Source organism: Xiphophorus hellerii, chromosome 9 (assembly GCF_003331165.1).
Source record: "Xiphophorus hellerii strain 12219 chromosome 9, Xiphophorus_hellerii-4.1, whole genome shotgun sequence".
Taxonomy (NCBI): Eukaryota; Metazoa; Chordata; class Actinopteri; order Cyprinodontiformes; family Poeciliidae; genus Xiphophorus; species Xiphophorus hellerii.
Window position 1 is genome coordinate 15,204,396 of NC_045680.1, and position 15,372 is coordinate 15,219,767.

General features: G+C 38.3%; 1 protein-coding gene across 8 annotated transcripts in view; it reads right to left on the minus strand.

Annotated features, from left to right (window-relative positions):
• Window positions 1–15,372, minus strand: part of elavl4 (ELAV like neuron-specific RNA binding protein 4) — a 94,132-nt gene that overhangs the window by 68,278 nt on the left and 10,482 nt on the right. The window contains exon 1 of one of the 8 annotated variants that reach the window (XM_032571743.1): window positions 8,517–8,806. The exons of 6 other annotated variants lie outside the window; for them this stretch is intronic. In XM_032571743.1, coding sequence (XP_032427634.1) covers window positions 8,517–8,540 — 24 coding nt within the window. In that variant the 5' untranslated portion in view covers window positions 8,541–8,806. Of the gene's footprint in view, window positions 1–8,516; window positions 8,807–15,372 lie in introns of those variants that run through there. One more of the 8 variants, XM_032571742.1, reaches the window with a different exon arrangement.

Here is a 15,372-nt window from a genome sequence, read left to right on the forward strand (position 1 = left end):
TCAAGTTTGAATTCTCACAGAAAAACAGATTCTGCGACAAGAGGAAGAGAGTGAGAAACAAAAGCCTTCAAAAGATGGAGTGCGCAGCTAACAGGCGAGGCCTGTGGCAGACCAGCTAAACCATTAAGAGTGGCATGTATTCAAATGAGCAGATAAATCCCCCCTGCTGCTGTATAGTGCAGAGTAATTGAAAATGCCCACAGGAGGCAATCTCTGCTCGTATACTGTGGCGTATGCCATGGTGACAACACAGAAAGGTGGTGGTTGATTGCTATAAAAGAAAAGAAAAAGTCCTACAACAGTGTGTGAGTCTGACAGCGAAAGCAAGAGAGCCTTGAGACACAGCATGTTTCTCTCTATTTTTCTCATTTTCTCCATCCCTGTCTTTTTGTCCTCAACCCCAAATATCAATTTAACAGGTGCTGATCATGCCTGCTGGTGACGTTTATCTGAGGCGATAAGCACAGGATATCACTTTTTCTGAATTTCCAGCTTCATTTCCATGTGAAGGATGGGACACAACCCTCACAAATGGAAGTGGATATGAACTGATTAATATTCCACATTCCTCTCAGAATAGACTCAACAACAATAAATATTCTCTATTGTCTGATAGCCACGCAAACAACCCATGATCGTAGACTATATTAGAGAGGCGGAGGCTTTTTGATACAGTAGGGTTTTCATTTTAAATTGAGTCAACTCTAGGATTATGATCTTTATACTGGGCGGACCCATCTTTATGAGTCATCGACCATAGTTTGACCTTTCATATCACTCCTACTGCTGTCACAGTGATAAAACTCTGCCATGATTTTAAATAGTATGTATTATAATTGTATTAAAACAAGAAGTTTGTTGGGGATAGGAAATTAGACAAGCATAGCCCAGCATATAATAAAACAATGGAAAAGGAATATCATTTTGTAAAAAAGAAAAAAATAATAATCTGCATAATTTTTTCACAGATTGACCAGTTTTTTGTATGTTTCCACATTTTGACAATTTAACTTTGGGGTGGAGCTCCAGATCCTTAAAATTGGAAGGCCTCTTTATCATCATCCTAATTTTTAGTTGCCTGCACAGATGTTAATCTTATATCTAGTCAAAAGAAACATGCTGGTAAAATTTAAAGACAGTTTTAAATTTAAATCTGCTATGGCTATGGATAATTTTGAATTTTACTGTAGATGACGTTGAAAGTGTGAAGAACTTTGTGAAACACTCTACCATCACAAAAAAAATATGTGTAACTAACCGAATACATGAAAATACATTTTAAAATATATTTTTTCCTAAAAATAAGACTTTGTTTACCCACCCATTGTCTGAGCAACATCCAAACATTAAACATCTGCAGGTGCACTGATTGACATCTATATAACTCTCAACTTTAAGTTAAGGTATCCTTATCTGTGGATCTCTAACTATGACCTCATATCCTGGATGATTAATTTCATGTAAAAAACAATAAATTAGGATGGCCTTCACAGAAACTGACTATAGCAACAAACAATATTTCATCATTTCTTTAAACCGGAAAAAATTTTCAGATGTCTTATTTACCTTAAAATCTAACAACCATCTTGATCTTCTCATTTCTCTGTCCTGTGATCATATTTCAGCATGCGGAGGCAACTCCTATAGGGTTTGGCTTTGTTATGACAATAAGCTAAATTATCTGATCCTAAATGAGAGAAAAACCTGAGTTCATCAGTCTGAGAACTCATCAGAAACTTTTTGACATCATAATCCTAGAACTTTTTCTCTCATTTTGAATCAGTCTGAAAGCAGGTAAGATCATCACAGCGGAGTTTTTCCTAAGTCATACTCTTCTTGACAGGTGGCTCTGTATTACTGTCAGTAAAATGAGACTGAATTTCCGACAAGCAGTTCCCTAAATCATGATGCAAATCTGACTGGGAACCTGCCACAGGTATTTCCCACATGTCTGCCACTCTGACCAAGATGGATAAATCTTGCAAACCTTCTCTTCACTCCACACAAGTCTGCGTACATGTTTTTCCCACCACACCCCTGCTCACATTATTTATAATTACTAAATGACTGTGTACTGCAGTTTACATCATTTACAATGCTTGATTCAGGACGCTGCATCTACTTGCTGGTCTTACTGCAAATATTGATCTATGCCTTTGACTTGTGACATCTTAATCTGAAGCAATACAGTGTAGTTACATTTATTTTTACATCACTGAAACACCATAGACACACTTGCGATAAGGTAGCTATATGTGTAAAATTTTCATTTACTCTTTTCATCAGTATTTGGTATGTGTGCCAAACATAGCAGGATCTTTGACGTTACAGCCTCGCTCCACCGTCCAAGCTCTCCAGTGCTGGTCTAAGAAGGGCAGTGCCCACAGTTTGGGAACCACGGCTTTAAAGGAGCAGTGATCACAGCTGATGCACTAAAAAAATGCAAGAATAAAAACTTTTCAAATTAATAATTAGTTGCCAGCATTTTTACATCTTTACTTGAAACTAATTCTAGTGACATCTAGAACGATACTCTTTCTTCAATTATCTCCAACATTGAAGTTACACAAGAATTGAATGTCTAAATTCACAAACCTTTTAAAATCACCCATGAAAAAATGTCTACATCTTCATAGCTTCTGTTTAAAAATGTCCTTGGAGTTCATTTTTAAATATAAAATACTAAAGTTCACCATGAAATAAGGAAGGAAAGAAGAACAGCAATGAGGGAAAGACAAAAGAAGAAAGGCTGCAGGGAGGAAAGGAAGGAAGGGGAAACAGAAGACAGGAAAGATGGACGCATACAAATATTTTTCCAAACTCATGTTGTCTTTTTCCATGATTATCCAGACATGGAATACTGAAATCCAGTATCCTGGTGAATGTGCTTGGATATATGTTTTAGGTCTAATTTATTTTTCTACACACCAACTAGTGATACTACATAGAAGACAGAACACTGCATGCTTTCTTTGTAGGCCCAGATGTGTCTGTTACCAACCACAATGCTGCCATTTTGTAGCATGTTCAGTTGCATGCTGAATCTATAATTTATCCAGCTACAGAAATACATAAATGTTTAATACGTCAGAGGCGGCAGGGGCCTGTCAAATGCATGACCTTGAAACGTCCTTTAAAACATCACAAGGCAGCAGCGCCTGGGCCAGTAAAGCTGCCAACGCCAAACAACAGGCAACACGACACGGTGGAGCTCTAACTCGTATTTGTACACACAATTCCTGTCTGTCTGCTCATCCTCTTCGCTGCTTCCTTGCCCCCACCCTCCTCACTTTCTCTTTCTTTTTCTTTTTTTTCCAGGGATGCAAAATGCAGATGAGAGGAGTCAGCCGTTTGTGCACAGTCTCGGGAGAAACTGCCAGTCAAATCCAAACATCTGTACGAATACAAAAATGTGCAGGGTACAGTCGAGGATGCTAGAAAGGGAGCGGGAAGGAGGAGGGGGAGACAGAGGAGATGAGTGGATTGAGAAGAGTGAGAGGAAAAGTAGATAGGAAAGCCAGTGTTCCTCTTCCTTTATGTGTTTTTGACTGAACAAAGAGATACAGACACATTCCTTCCCCCGTATTTTCCATCAAGATATTTATTCTAAAAAGCAGCACTGCACAACAAGGGCTCGGTCCTGTGTTTGCTAGTGGGCTGAGGCGCTAACACTCCCCAGCTGATTATGTGTCTGTCTGTAGCAGTTTGAGCTGCTGCCAAAGGAATTAGGTTTAGTATTTGTGAATGCTGCTCCCCTCGCAGCAGAATGCCTCGCCGTGCCTCTCAGATTTTGAGCATTTTTAAAAGAGAGCGAGGAACAGAGAGAGAGAGAAGAAGAAAAAAACATTTTAAATAAATGAAGAAAATCACTGTGGAAGCCTATTAAATTTTTAACGTAACCATTTTGTGAGTCTTCATGTGTGTTTAGGGTTCACACAAAAGGAATATTTAAAAACCAAAGCGTGCTAATTGGGACAGGAGATTTTTTTTTTTCTCTTCAGCAACGTCTTATTCAAACAGGCTTTGGGCTCATTAACTGCTTCCATCCAGCTTTTGTTTGAAGGAAAGTGGAAAAGACATTTGAAGATAAATAATATTTTGCAATATCTACACTGACACTGTAGTGCTAAAACGCTGATAGGCATTATTTACTCATAAAATTAACTAAAGCTTGCTTAAAGTTTGAGCAAAATAATCTCAGTAGATCGGTCATATTTTTGAAAATGCAATTTGTTATAGTAGTTGAATTTTTAAACACAAATCACACATATTACTAATGGGATACGCCATGCAAGATTAACATGTATTTTCAGTAAAATAAAAAAAATGTATCTAGCTTTATATCATGGCATTTATTTAATCATCAAATGAACTGACAAACTAGTTAAAAATTAATGTACATTAGATGTCAATGACTGTGCATCAGTGTGGGATGAACATAATCATGGATACATTTACTTTGATCTTTCGTAGGATTTTAAAAGCCACCAAAGGAGATGCAGCATTTCCATTCATTCTTGCATAACTTTATCGTCCATATTAGACATAATCCAACTAAATGACACAGGAGTTATCGTTGCCGCTATCTATAATCCGCTGTAAAGCTCTGCACAGTTAGTTGTCATTGGTAACATACCGCAGACAGACTACTGCCCACATGTGTCGGCTCCAATGAGTTCTTCAAACAAAGTCACTGTCATACACATACAGCTATAGAGACGGTATTTATAACAACCGCATCAATAACACAAAGGCACAAACTCACCCAATGTGACCATTTAAGCTCATTTAAAACTCTGTGCTCTTAACCGAAAGTGGAAGACTTCTCAGAGAGGGTGTTTACCTCTTGTCCTTGTCTGAGATGCACTTAGTGAAAGTCAGGAAAACAACTATTCTGCATGTTGATGAAACATTATCTTTGCTGCTGTCTGTATTGTGCATTAAGTCGAATCAACAAAGTTGATTTTGACAAGACCCTTAAATACATGCCACTTTTCATCTCTGCTAATTTTTGTGAATTACAATTCAAGTCGGAAAAACACCATTCTATAATTTCGATGGAACAGATAATAAACCCTGAAGTAGTCTGAATGGAGAGGCTTAAAGTTAAGTAAGGAGTTTCTCATCTTGATATTAGTTTAGGAAAGTAGAACGCTTGGCTACATGGATTGCAAGTTAGTTTTATTATCAGAGGTCTGACATGGTGATGAGGAAGATTTGCTGCTTTAACTATCTTAAAACATTACATTTTCAAACTGAAATGTAAAAATTAAAAGAACTAATAAAAGGGATTTTCAATTTACAGATTGATTAGAGAAAACTTGTGTTATAATCCTTTTTGTTATTATTCACTTAGTGGCGGTGCCCTGGGTTTATGTAGATCTCAGCTGGGGCCTTTCTTTGTTTTCAAACATTAAATTAAAAGTGGAAAAAGCACCTACTGACCTGCACTGATCAGAGCTGATCAAGGAATAATTGGCCAATCTGAATTTCTGGCTGTTAAGTGATTGATGAAAAATACATCAATCACTTCTTTATGATGTCTCAAATCATCTTCATTGCTCCTCAAATCAATACTCACCTTTGAAACAACACAAATGTCTACTGTTACCTGGTATTTTTTATGTGGGGTAACATTTAAATTTCTCAACAGCACACAGTTTGTGGGCAGCAGCTAATAAATTCCTAACACACCCCATCTTATTAGTTCTGATGTGTAACCTTGGAGCAGATGATGTTATGCCTGAGGGTAGTATAGTCAAAGCACACTTGTGTGTACATATATTTAAATAAATATATGAATAAATATTACAGATACTCACACTACTGGGTCCTATCAGTCTTCCTGATAGGACGCAGTGTCCTATTCATTAAAGCATTTAAGACCAATGAACATTTCCTTTTTTCCCTCATCTCTTCCACTCTTGATTCATATCCTGTTTTCACTCTTATTTCTGTCAAACACTGCACACTCTTACTGATGTAATCTTTAGATACAGCCTACACATTATATATGGTGTTCTTACATCAGTCTTGTGTTCCTTTGCATGCTGACATAAGGCTGAAGGCCTCAATGTTTCATAACTAAGTCAGCCCGAAAGGAATTGCCTTCATTTCTGTTAGCATTTCGATGGCATTTCACTAAAAGTAGCATGAGCACAAATATTATTCATTGGACAGTAAAAGTCAGCCACCCATCATGAAAACAAATGGATGCACACGCGATTCCAAACAATACTATTGAGTGCATTCAGAGAGAAACAAGGTTTTCTATTACAGGTATAAAACACAGGAAGATAAATGGTTTCTGGTTTTATTAGTGAACCTGTCACTTGGCAGCCAGGATGGAATGGATAGATAGATGTGACAATGATTCTGAGGATGGTGAGCGAAGCTGATAACTAAACCATAAAGTCCTCATGCAGTGGACATGGGCTGGTTACCACTATCAAGGTTTTAAAAAAGCTTAAAGCTTTTTTACTGAGAGGCTAGAGAAGGTGCTGCACAGATCAGTTTTTTTCTACATGAACTGAGCACAGAATAATGCGATATTGCCCCTCCTGCACTTATTGCTGCACACTACGAGCCAGCAGGTTTAAAGAAGTCTATTGCACTTCTTCTTCCTGCTGGGAAACATGTCAGAGTGTGTTACTAAGCAGGTGATACCCATCACTCTTGCTAGACCTGCACAATATAACAAAACACTCAATTGCTGGAATATTGTTCGCTGTTGTGATGATGTTATCAACTGTGGCTAACACAAGTTTTTCTCTCTCTTTGATATTTGACGATCGCAATGTTAAACTCCTCTCCACGAACTTTAGTGTCCCACCATAATTTACATCAGGCGAGCATCAAGAGTAGGAAAAAAGTGAAAAAAATTGGATGAATATTTTAACTGAGATGCAGAGTGAATGCAGGGAATCTCAAATATTATATTCAATCCAGTAGCGGCTCTTGCATGAATACTGTCCTGGATGAGCCACTTTACACCAAAGAATGTAATAAGAGATTTGTTTATCTAACTTTAGAAAACAAACCACTACTTTCTTTTAAGTTTTTACAAACCCAAATTGTGTGTGGTATGACAATGCATTAAGGTTTAAATGCTGGTCTCAATTTAAGGTTGTCTTGATGTCTAGAGAAAGGAGAGGATTTTTTGTGTTTTCACAAAAACAAAACATTTAACAAATCTCAAACACTGATGTAAAGAATATGTTGAACTGTAGATTAAAAAACAAAACACTTATTTTAGTCCTGATTTGAAAACTAGATGCTGATACCAACTTTAGTTTGAAAACCAGCAGTCTGTTACAGTCATGTTTTGAATGAATGGACATAACAGTGACCAACAGAAAACTATTTTAGAGCACTGTTGCTAATCCTTCCAATTTTATTCACTACCAGATCTTTGTGAATGTGATATTGTAAGTATTATTGTTGCAACAATGGCAGTGATTTAATGTATTGTGCAGTACCAAGTCTTCTAAAGGTAATAGAAAGATGGCTAGAACAAGAGACAACCCAACTGATAAACTAGCTAACATCAGCTTGTTTATACTCCCAGTGTTACTATGCAGATAGTGGGACAGTAAAAGTTAGAATACTCTAAACAAGAAGCATTCTTACTTCAGAATGAAATGCTGACAAACTTTGACAGCATGTCTTTATAATTTTGCTAAATGTTATGTATTAAAATCAAAATGTTACAGATTACATTATTCTAATTAAACTAATGAATGTGTCATAGTATGTTAGAAGCCATATAGGTGTATTCATGCTTTTTAGTTAAAAAAACAAACATGGTATTTTACTAAATGTTATCCTACCAGCCCAAGCCTACTGCCCAGTAGTCATGCAAACACGTTAACGTATTACTAAAAAAACATAAAACTTGAGGGCAGTCAGTGGATGTTCAAAATTCCAGCATATATATTTGGTTTTCCTTCCTTTGCATAGGCAAACAAACTCTTACTGTGTGCACATTGCCCTGCTTAGCAGCATCTCTACTCATGCAACTTACATTCAATACTTTGGATGCACTTTCTCTCAGATGTTTAAATCCACCCAGTTTTTTATTTATTTATTTATTTATTTTTTTACAAATGTACAGTCCACAATGCTGCAGGGGAAAATCCTTCTTGCTGCAGAGTTGTGCAAAGGCAGCAAAGCGGCGGGGTGGGAGACACTTACAGTCACGGTGTTAACATAAAATGGGTGCTATCTTCTAGTTAAACACATCCCTTCCCTTTTTTTCTCCAGTTTCCCCATTCCTCTACACACACCCACACAACTCCTATCATCAACATTTTCTGCCTCCAGAATTTTGAAACTAACCCCCTGCTGCAATCTTCTTCGCTGCAAGAACCTCACATGCTGCATACGAAATAGTTGAACTGTGGCACTTCATTGGCTGCATATAAAACACAAGTACTATAGACACTGACAATACATGTATAATAAAACCTGCTTTAGCTGAAGAGAAACGCTCAAAATGAATTGGCAGCCTTCCTTACCATCTTAAAACCATTCCACTCCATTTGGGAGATGCCAGCCGTTGTTTCACAGTCCCCTCTCTCCTCAGTTACACCAACGCGTCAGAAAGGAAACCCCCCTTCCTACACTGTTTAACTCTCTCCCTGTCTTCTCTGAGACTGCCTCCTTATTTTTTCACCTCTTTTTCTTCCTCTTCTTATCCTGAATCTTAGCTCACAGTGGAAGAATTCGCAGCTGAACTGTGAGGAGCAGACATTGCCTTCATCCGCAGATGCTGTGAGGAGAATGATGAGTCTGGAGGAGAGCGCTGAGCTGCAGCAAGGCGCTCTCTCTGGTTCTCTCTCTCTCTTCCCAACCCTCCTTGCCCCCACACCCCTCCCTCACTACAACCTCACGCCCAGTCGCCTGCTCAGCTGGACGGTCAGAGCCCGCCCTCTTCACTCCGGCAGCTCTCTCTGAAAGCCTGTAATTGGTTTGTGGCATTGCCTGTCACCTACCCCTCCCTTCAGCATTAACACCTTCGCTCTCTGGCTGGCTCCGAGCCCTCATCGGCACACGCCAACCTCTGGCTGTTTTGGCAGAGAAAAGGCTCTCTGAATCCCAGCAAAGCAATCAATCGGAGCTGAAGTCTGTGCTTGAGTGAACTGAGCAGAGCAGAGCGGAGTGATTGCAGCCTCAGGCGTTATGGTAATAGGATGCCTGTGCAGCACAGTGTATATAAATTAGCTATTACCGGGCACATGTTAAATCCTCTGTACATTACACTGCTGTAGTCACAAACCATATCTCTTCATTCTATACTTCTTGTCTCTCAAAGACATAAAGACTTTGATCAAACAAATGGATTTTCTTTATTACAAAGCAACAAATTAAACTCTGTCTTCATGTCAATTGTTTTGGTTGCTCAGTAATAAAACAACCCAAATAAATTCGAGATAAACATGATGCATGCATTGATAGGCAGATTGTTTCTCGTTTTCCTTTATTTCACTTTAAAAAGCAATGTGCATATTTGTCCAAGCAGCTTTAGTGACTCAATATACATATCCCCATTTCATACCCACGCATTGCCATTTCATTCGGGACATATTTTCATAAATTATGCAAATAAATACAGGGGCGCCTCCAGAAAGTTTTCAAAGTGATAGCCTGTTGGGGGCCACTTTTAATGTTGAGGTGAAACACCAAAATGAAACGCATTGCGATATACAAATACATGCTGGGGTAGGCTCCACAGTTTTAAACTAAAATAAGGCAAAACTCAAGCTGTAATAATATGACTGGATGAAAATGCCTGTGTCCCCTACTCACCATGACTATTATCAGTCAGCCAACTGGTTGTAGGGAGCAAGAAAAAAGGCCGTTCCCAGCTCACAAATTTAAAAAAACAAAAAAGCTAGTAAAAGCCAAGAGAGTGTTGGAGAAGATGAATGAAGTAAACTGAACAAAAGCGTGGGAGTGGATGTCCTTATAGCCCCGTCCTGTGATGTACAATAGGGAAAAAAATATGGAAGCACTAACCAGAATCCACTTTTTCTCATGAAAGCTAATTAAGAAATGTCTAGCACAGCTCTGTGATTGGCTGAGGAGGTGAGGAGGGGGGTGGTGCTCTGGGATGAGCTTGGAGGAGAATATGTGAGCAGGCAGTAGCAATGCATTATGTGAAGGGGAGCAGCTAAAACTATTTTTTATTTGTGTATGTGCAGAATAAGTGTCATCACGCTGGTTATTTTTATGCATAAAATAGATAGTTTGGTCGCTTGGTTCCATGTCAATTTTTTTTTGTTTCACAGAAGTTGCATGGATTTATGCTCACTGTTACTGTAATTCATGGGAAGCCTCTTCTTTCTTTTCACAAGTAATTCATTCTGCTTCTTTGTAAACCAAAATCTAGGACCAGTTCTGATTTGGCAGCCGACCTACTTTTCATTTTATTCCAATCCAGTTGCTCTTTGAAAACTGTTCCTACTCCTATAAATAGAAAACCACGCTGACCTGTAAATGTTCTCTGTTCATTTAGTTGAACTAGTATATTGTGATTAAAAAAATATCTTGAAGTCATTTTTAAAGAAATCTTTCATAACTTGGGTACAAAGCTGCATTTCACTGAAATCATCCACCTTCCTTTTATCCCATAGAGACAGGAAGAGGGAGCTGTTACCTCCTTTTACAGTTATGTTCTTGGCTGAACCTTGAAATGTAGATTTGCTCACATGCATAAACCCACAAGGTACTGAGACGTATGTCACTTTGTCATTTACGTTACCAAATCATGGGAATTAAATTACACACCGGTTTACAAACAGATGCATTTAACCTATAAGAGATATTAATAGAAACAGATAGAGTCATTTGAGTTACATACAGAATTATGCAGGCATGGTATCAGAAGCCAAAGCAATAGTCAAACAGAAAATTTGCCAATACTACCTTAATTCTGAATATTAACTTTTAACAATAATTACTATCCTTCTGTAGACCTACAAAAATGTTCAAAAGTCTGAGAATGTTTTGAAACGTATGGTAGAGTTGAAATTTCAAATTACATGTAAAGGTTATCTGTATTGGGGGGGGGAATCAAAAAACTGAACTGCAGCACCTTCCACGGTTACAGGCACCTCTGGTAAAGATGGGCGAAAAGCATTTAATACAATATTTATAGATAGCAATAGCTAACGCTATCAAAGATTTTTACACACCTTCACTTGGGTGTAAATAAATATGGGAATTCCTTCAATCAAAACACTCCTAACTTAAAATTGTCTAATTGAATATTCATCATCGACTGTAACCCTTCATAGTGATCCGTACTCCTATAACACACACTGCATGTCTATGTAGTCCACAATTAACATTTCATCATGTAGCCTACAAATGTAGGAAGTCATGTATCTCCAAGGGTTCAATAAGCTACTCAAATTAATTCAAAATGAGCAAACAAAATCTGGCAGAAAAAACTGGGGCAGACAAAAAGGCAGCTCCACAATGCCTCTGCTTCCTCTCTGACCTCTCCACCTGTCTGGTTAGCGGCAGCTAGCAAGCTAGCCTGGTGGAACCATGTCCCTCACATACTAATGAGACTCTCTACTACGCCCTCAATTAGGGCAGAGTAGTACACACACACACACACACCCACCCACACACGCTGCCAAGGGAAAGGCGGGTTGTACAAGCTTCCTATTGTTTCATATAGAAAAAGGGAAATATGCTGGCACTTGTAGTCTACAGGCTAGTAGCAATCGTACTTTATTTTGACAAACTAGAGGGAGAGTAACACGGAATGAATCTCAATGAAAATGGATTAAAATAGAAATGTGTCTTTGTCTCGCTTTCCTTTGTCACACGCTTCTTTATCTCCTCTGCTTGAGGAGAGGGAAGCTAAATTTGCAGCTGAATGCTACAGACAACAGACCCTCAGCTTTCCATCCATCTCTTATCCGTTTTGCTCAGACCTTTTTGTTAAAGATTTGGGTTGGACCTGAGAAGAAATAGACTTTGTACCAAATTCCTTCCAGACTCATGTCTTGTATTGCTTTTTGTTTTTTCTAATTTGATTCTCCAAAGAACACAACATTGACTTAGTCACACATCACCTTGGATAATTTTGTTTTTGTTGCGTCTCTCTTTACAGTAACATAACATGGGTGATTGTTTTTCTATTTCATAATGGACAGAGTTGTGAGGTTGTTTTCTCTGCCTCTGATGTGATCTAAATAGGCTTTTTTCTAAATGAGAATATGATTTGAAAGGGAAAATAGTCTCACAGTTTTCTTGCATGGCGTGTTATTTCACTAGATTGCTCCGCAGGATCATGATTTTAGAAAGCAACAACAATGACTGCCACTACTCAGTAAATTAGCTATAAATGCAATCTGTTCCCAACAGTGTGTCGCGCTACATAGTGCTTGTTGTCGTGACATAAAGTTGGAGTTATATTAGTGCCTGTGCATTATAATGGAACAACATGGGGACTGTTCCATTAGAGGAATCCATGTTGAGATACTTACAAACTTCAATGTCAGTAACACTGCAGTATAGGGCTTGGCTACTTTCTCCTCCTTTGCATGATCAAATGCAATATGGCAATGAATAAAAGCAAAAATGTCAAATAAGTAATTAGGCTTAATGATTAAGAGGTCCACTCGTTTAGTGGTATTTCCATTTAATAAAAAAAGTGCATAGCATTGATTGGATGCATTATTTGGCCTTTAAGATGATGACTGAAGCTAAATCGTTTTTTTTAGAAGATAAATTATATTTCTTTGCTCCTACAGCAATACAAAAGTTAAAAAGCTTTTGTGGCTATAGCCCAGGAGAGCTGGACACCCTGTCAGCAATGTGGAAACCCCATCTTACTTATTGGCTCTGGCTTAGCTCCACAAACACACACATACATAAGACCAAAGCATTGCAAAAAAATAAATAAATACACAAACACATGCACATGATTCAGTATGAGACTCTGATATAACCTTGAGAACAACATACATAGACTTCAGTAAAATGAACACCTGCCACATTTAGGCAAGTTTTTTGAAAGAATTATTATATTTACACAGTGTTGCATTTTCTACCCTTTATAGACAAACACAAGTTTGCTGCCCTGCAAATGTAGGTCTAACAAGCTGTGATTAGCAAGGTAATAAGTCAAGTTATCTGCTTGGGGAGCCAAGGCTGCAGTCTGCGGTTTTCTTGACCCCAATTATATAAAAACAGACACATTTGTCTTTCTTGTAAGTAAGGCAGAAATATAATGGTGGAGACCTTTTGTATTCACAAGATGGATTTTCCTAATTCACAAAAAAACGAACAACATTGGCCCTTGACATGAGAATTCTGACTGGGAAAGTCAAAGTTCACTGGGATGCACTGAGTTCAGTATCCATTATGGCTGCCACCCAAATAGAATATAGTTGATGGTTTTAACCATTTATAGGCACAATTGGTTTATATCTCACTAAACCTGTGAAGTACACTGTAAAAGTAATTAGCTCCATAAAAAGTCCTAGTCAAGTAAAACATCATCACTACATTCAAACCCAAACTTTCAAGACGAGGCAAAAAAACCAAAAAAAACTAGCATAAGCAGACTTATTGCCACATACTTAATTATGGATAAAAATACAGTCATCGCATCAGTAAGTGGCATCACTTAAAGTACAAAGTACTTTAAACCTTAGGAACAATATGATAGAAGAATTATGCATATATTACACAGTAACTATACCTACAGTTTAATTTAAAAAAAGATTTCTAAAATGTTCACAGCTTCCCAACTCTCTTTGTAACATCATCTTGTTTTGACATCTATTTTTCACAAAAGCCAAATTTGTCTTTCTCAAACATGAAAACATAGGAATCTTTCATAGAGTTGATGCCAGCGCACAGCAATAGGGGAAAAAGGACATCGCTCCATTATTCTATTCCCCACAAGCCAAAGCCATGGAGATCTCACTTCCCTTTGACATCTGATTAGAAAGATTTTAAACCTTGAAACTGTTTTTGAAAGTCATCATCTTTTAAAACCTCAATATACCTTGAAATTGCTAACCTGTCTTTGGCTAGCCCTCATGTTCAACTCGTGTCGTTCCATGACACTTGTAGCAGCTGCCAATGTGAAGCATTAAGGCCAGGATCATAAAAATGCTTTCAGCTTGTGCTTCCAAGATGCTGCTTTGGAAAACAGAGTCCCAGCTAATTGTCATGAACTCCTCTTGCCCTCCAATCTCCCCAGCTTCCTTAAACCTCCCAATCATAGACTTTAATGGATTAACTGCAGGCTGTGTTGTTCCTCTTATGCACTGAGATGCTCTTGCACAGTATATCTCTGTCACTTCCTGGCAAATTGGTTTGTTGATACTGAATCTAAAGGTCTGAACTGTGGTTGTGCTGCTTGGGTAGCAGCCGGTTCTGATAACAAGTGTGAAAGAGAAGGTAAAGAATAGCGTGTGCAGTGTTGCAGGTTTGCTTTAAAAAATGCAGAGTGCAGGCAGTGATAATTGTGGGCGCTCTCGGTGTGAGTCTTGTTAACTGTCAGGCGCAGTGTTTCAACACCTGTCTTATGTTTCACTCTGCATAATAAGGCTTCTATATAAAAAGTGAGGATGCCGGTTGAGGTGTTACCTCAGTCCGCTGAAAGAAAATACCTCAATTATTAACAAGGGGAATGAAAACTTTTTACTTGGTTGATTATTTATTTATTTATATTTTTGTTTCGCGAGAAAAGCTCATCTTTGCAATTTCATATCTGGTTCAGATAAAATTAATGCAAACAGGGACATGAGGCAGAAAACACATTTTCAAACAAAATTATCACCATTCCACAGAAAGGCTGCAACACATTCACCGGAGACAAAACCATATTTCAGCAGAGCTCAGGAGAACAATGAAATCCTTATCGGGTCTGAATAATTTCATTTCAAAATATCACCTAATTTACAGCAGCTGATGCACCAGAACGGCTTCATGCATTTATTAGTGCAGTATTTTCTCCTTTACTTGTTTTTTTTTTTTTAATTCGCCCTTGAGGGATGGATTTAGTTAGTCTATTGAAGTTCTGGCAGAAGTAGCATCTTGCCGGACTACTCAGACTGATGACTGCCCTTTTTCTTGGCAGGTGTCCACCCTCTGCCGGTAACAATCAGCAAATGAGAATCACAGACTTCAATGTGTCTGCGTCCCCTGACAGTGTCGAGCTCAGCGTCGCCGAGCCCCAGACACCAAAAAGCTGTTCACATGATAACACGTCGCCTTCTCCGCACAACAATAGCTTGTTTGGACTCAGTTGACTTTTGTAAATAGCACATTTACAATGTTTCTTTAGGTAGTTTCATGATCAGAGGTTTGTGAAGCAGCGGCTTTGGTGACGTGTGTTGA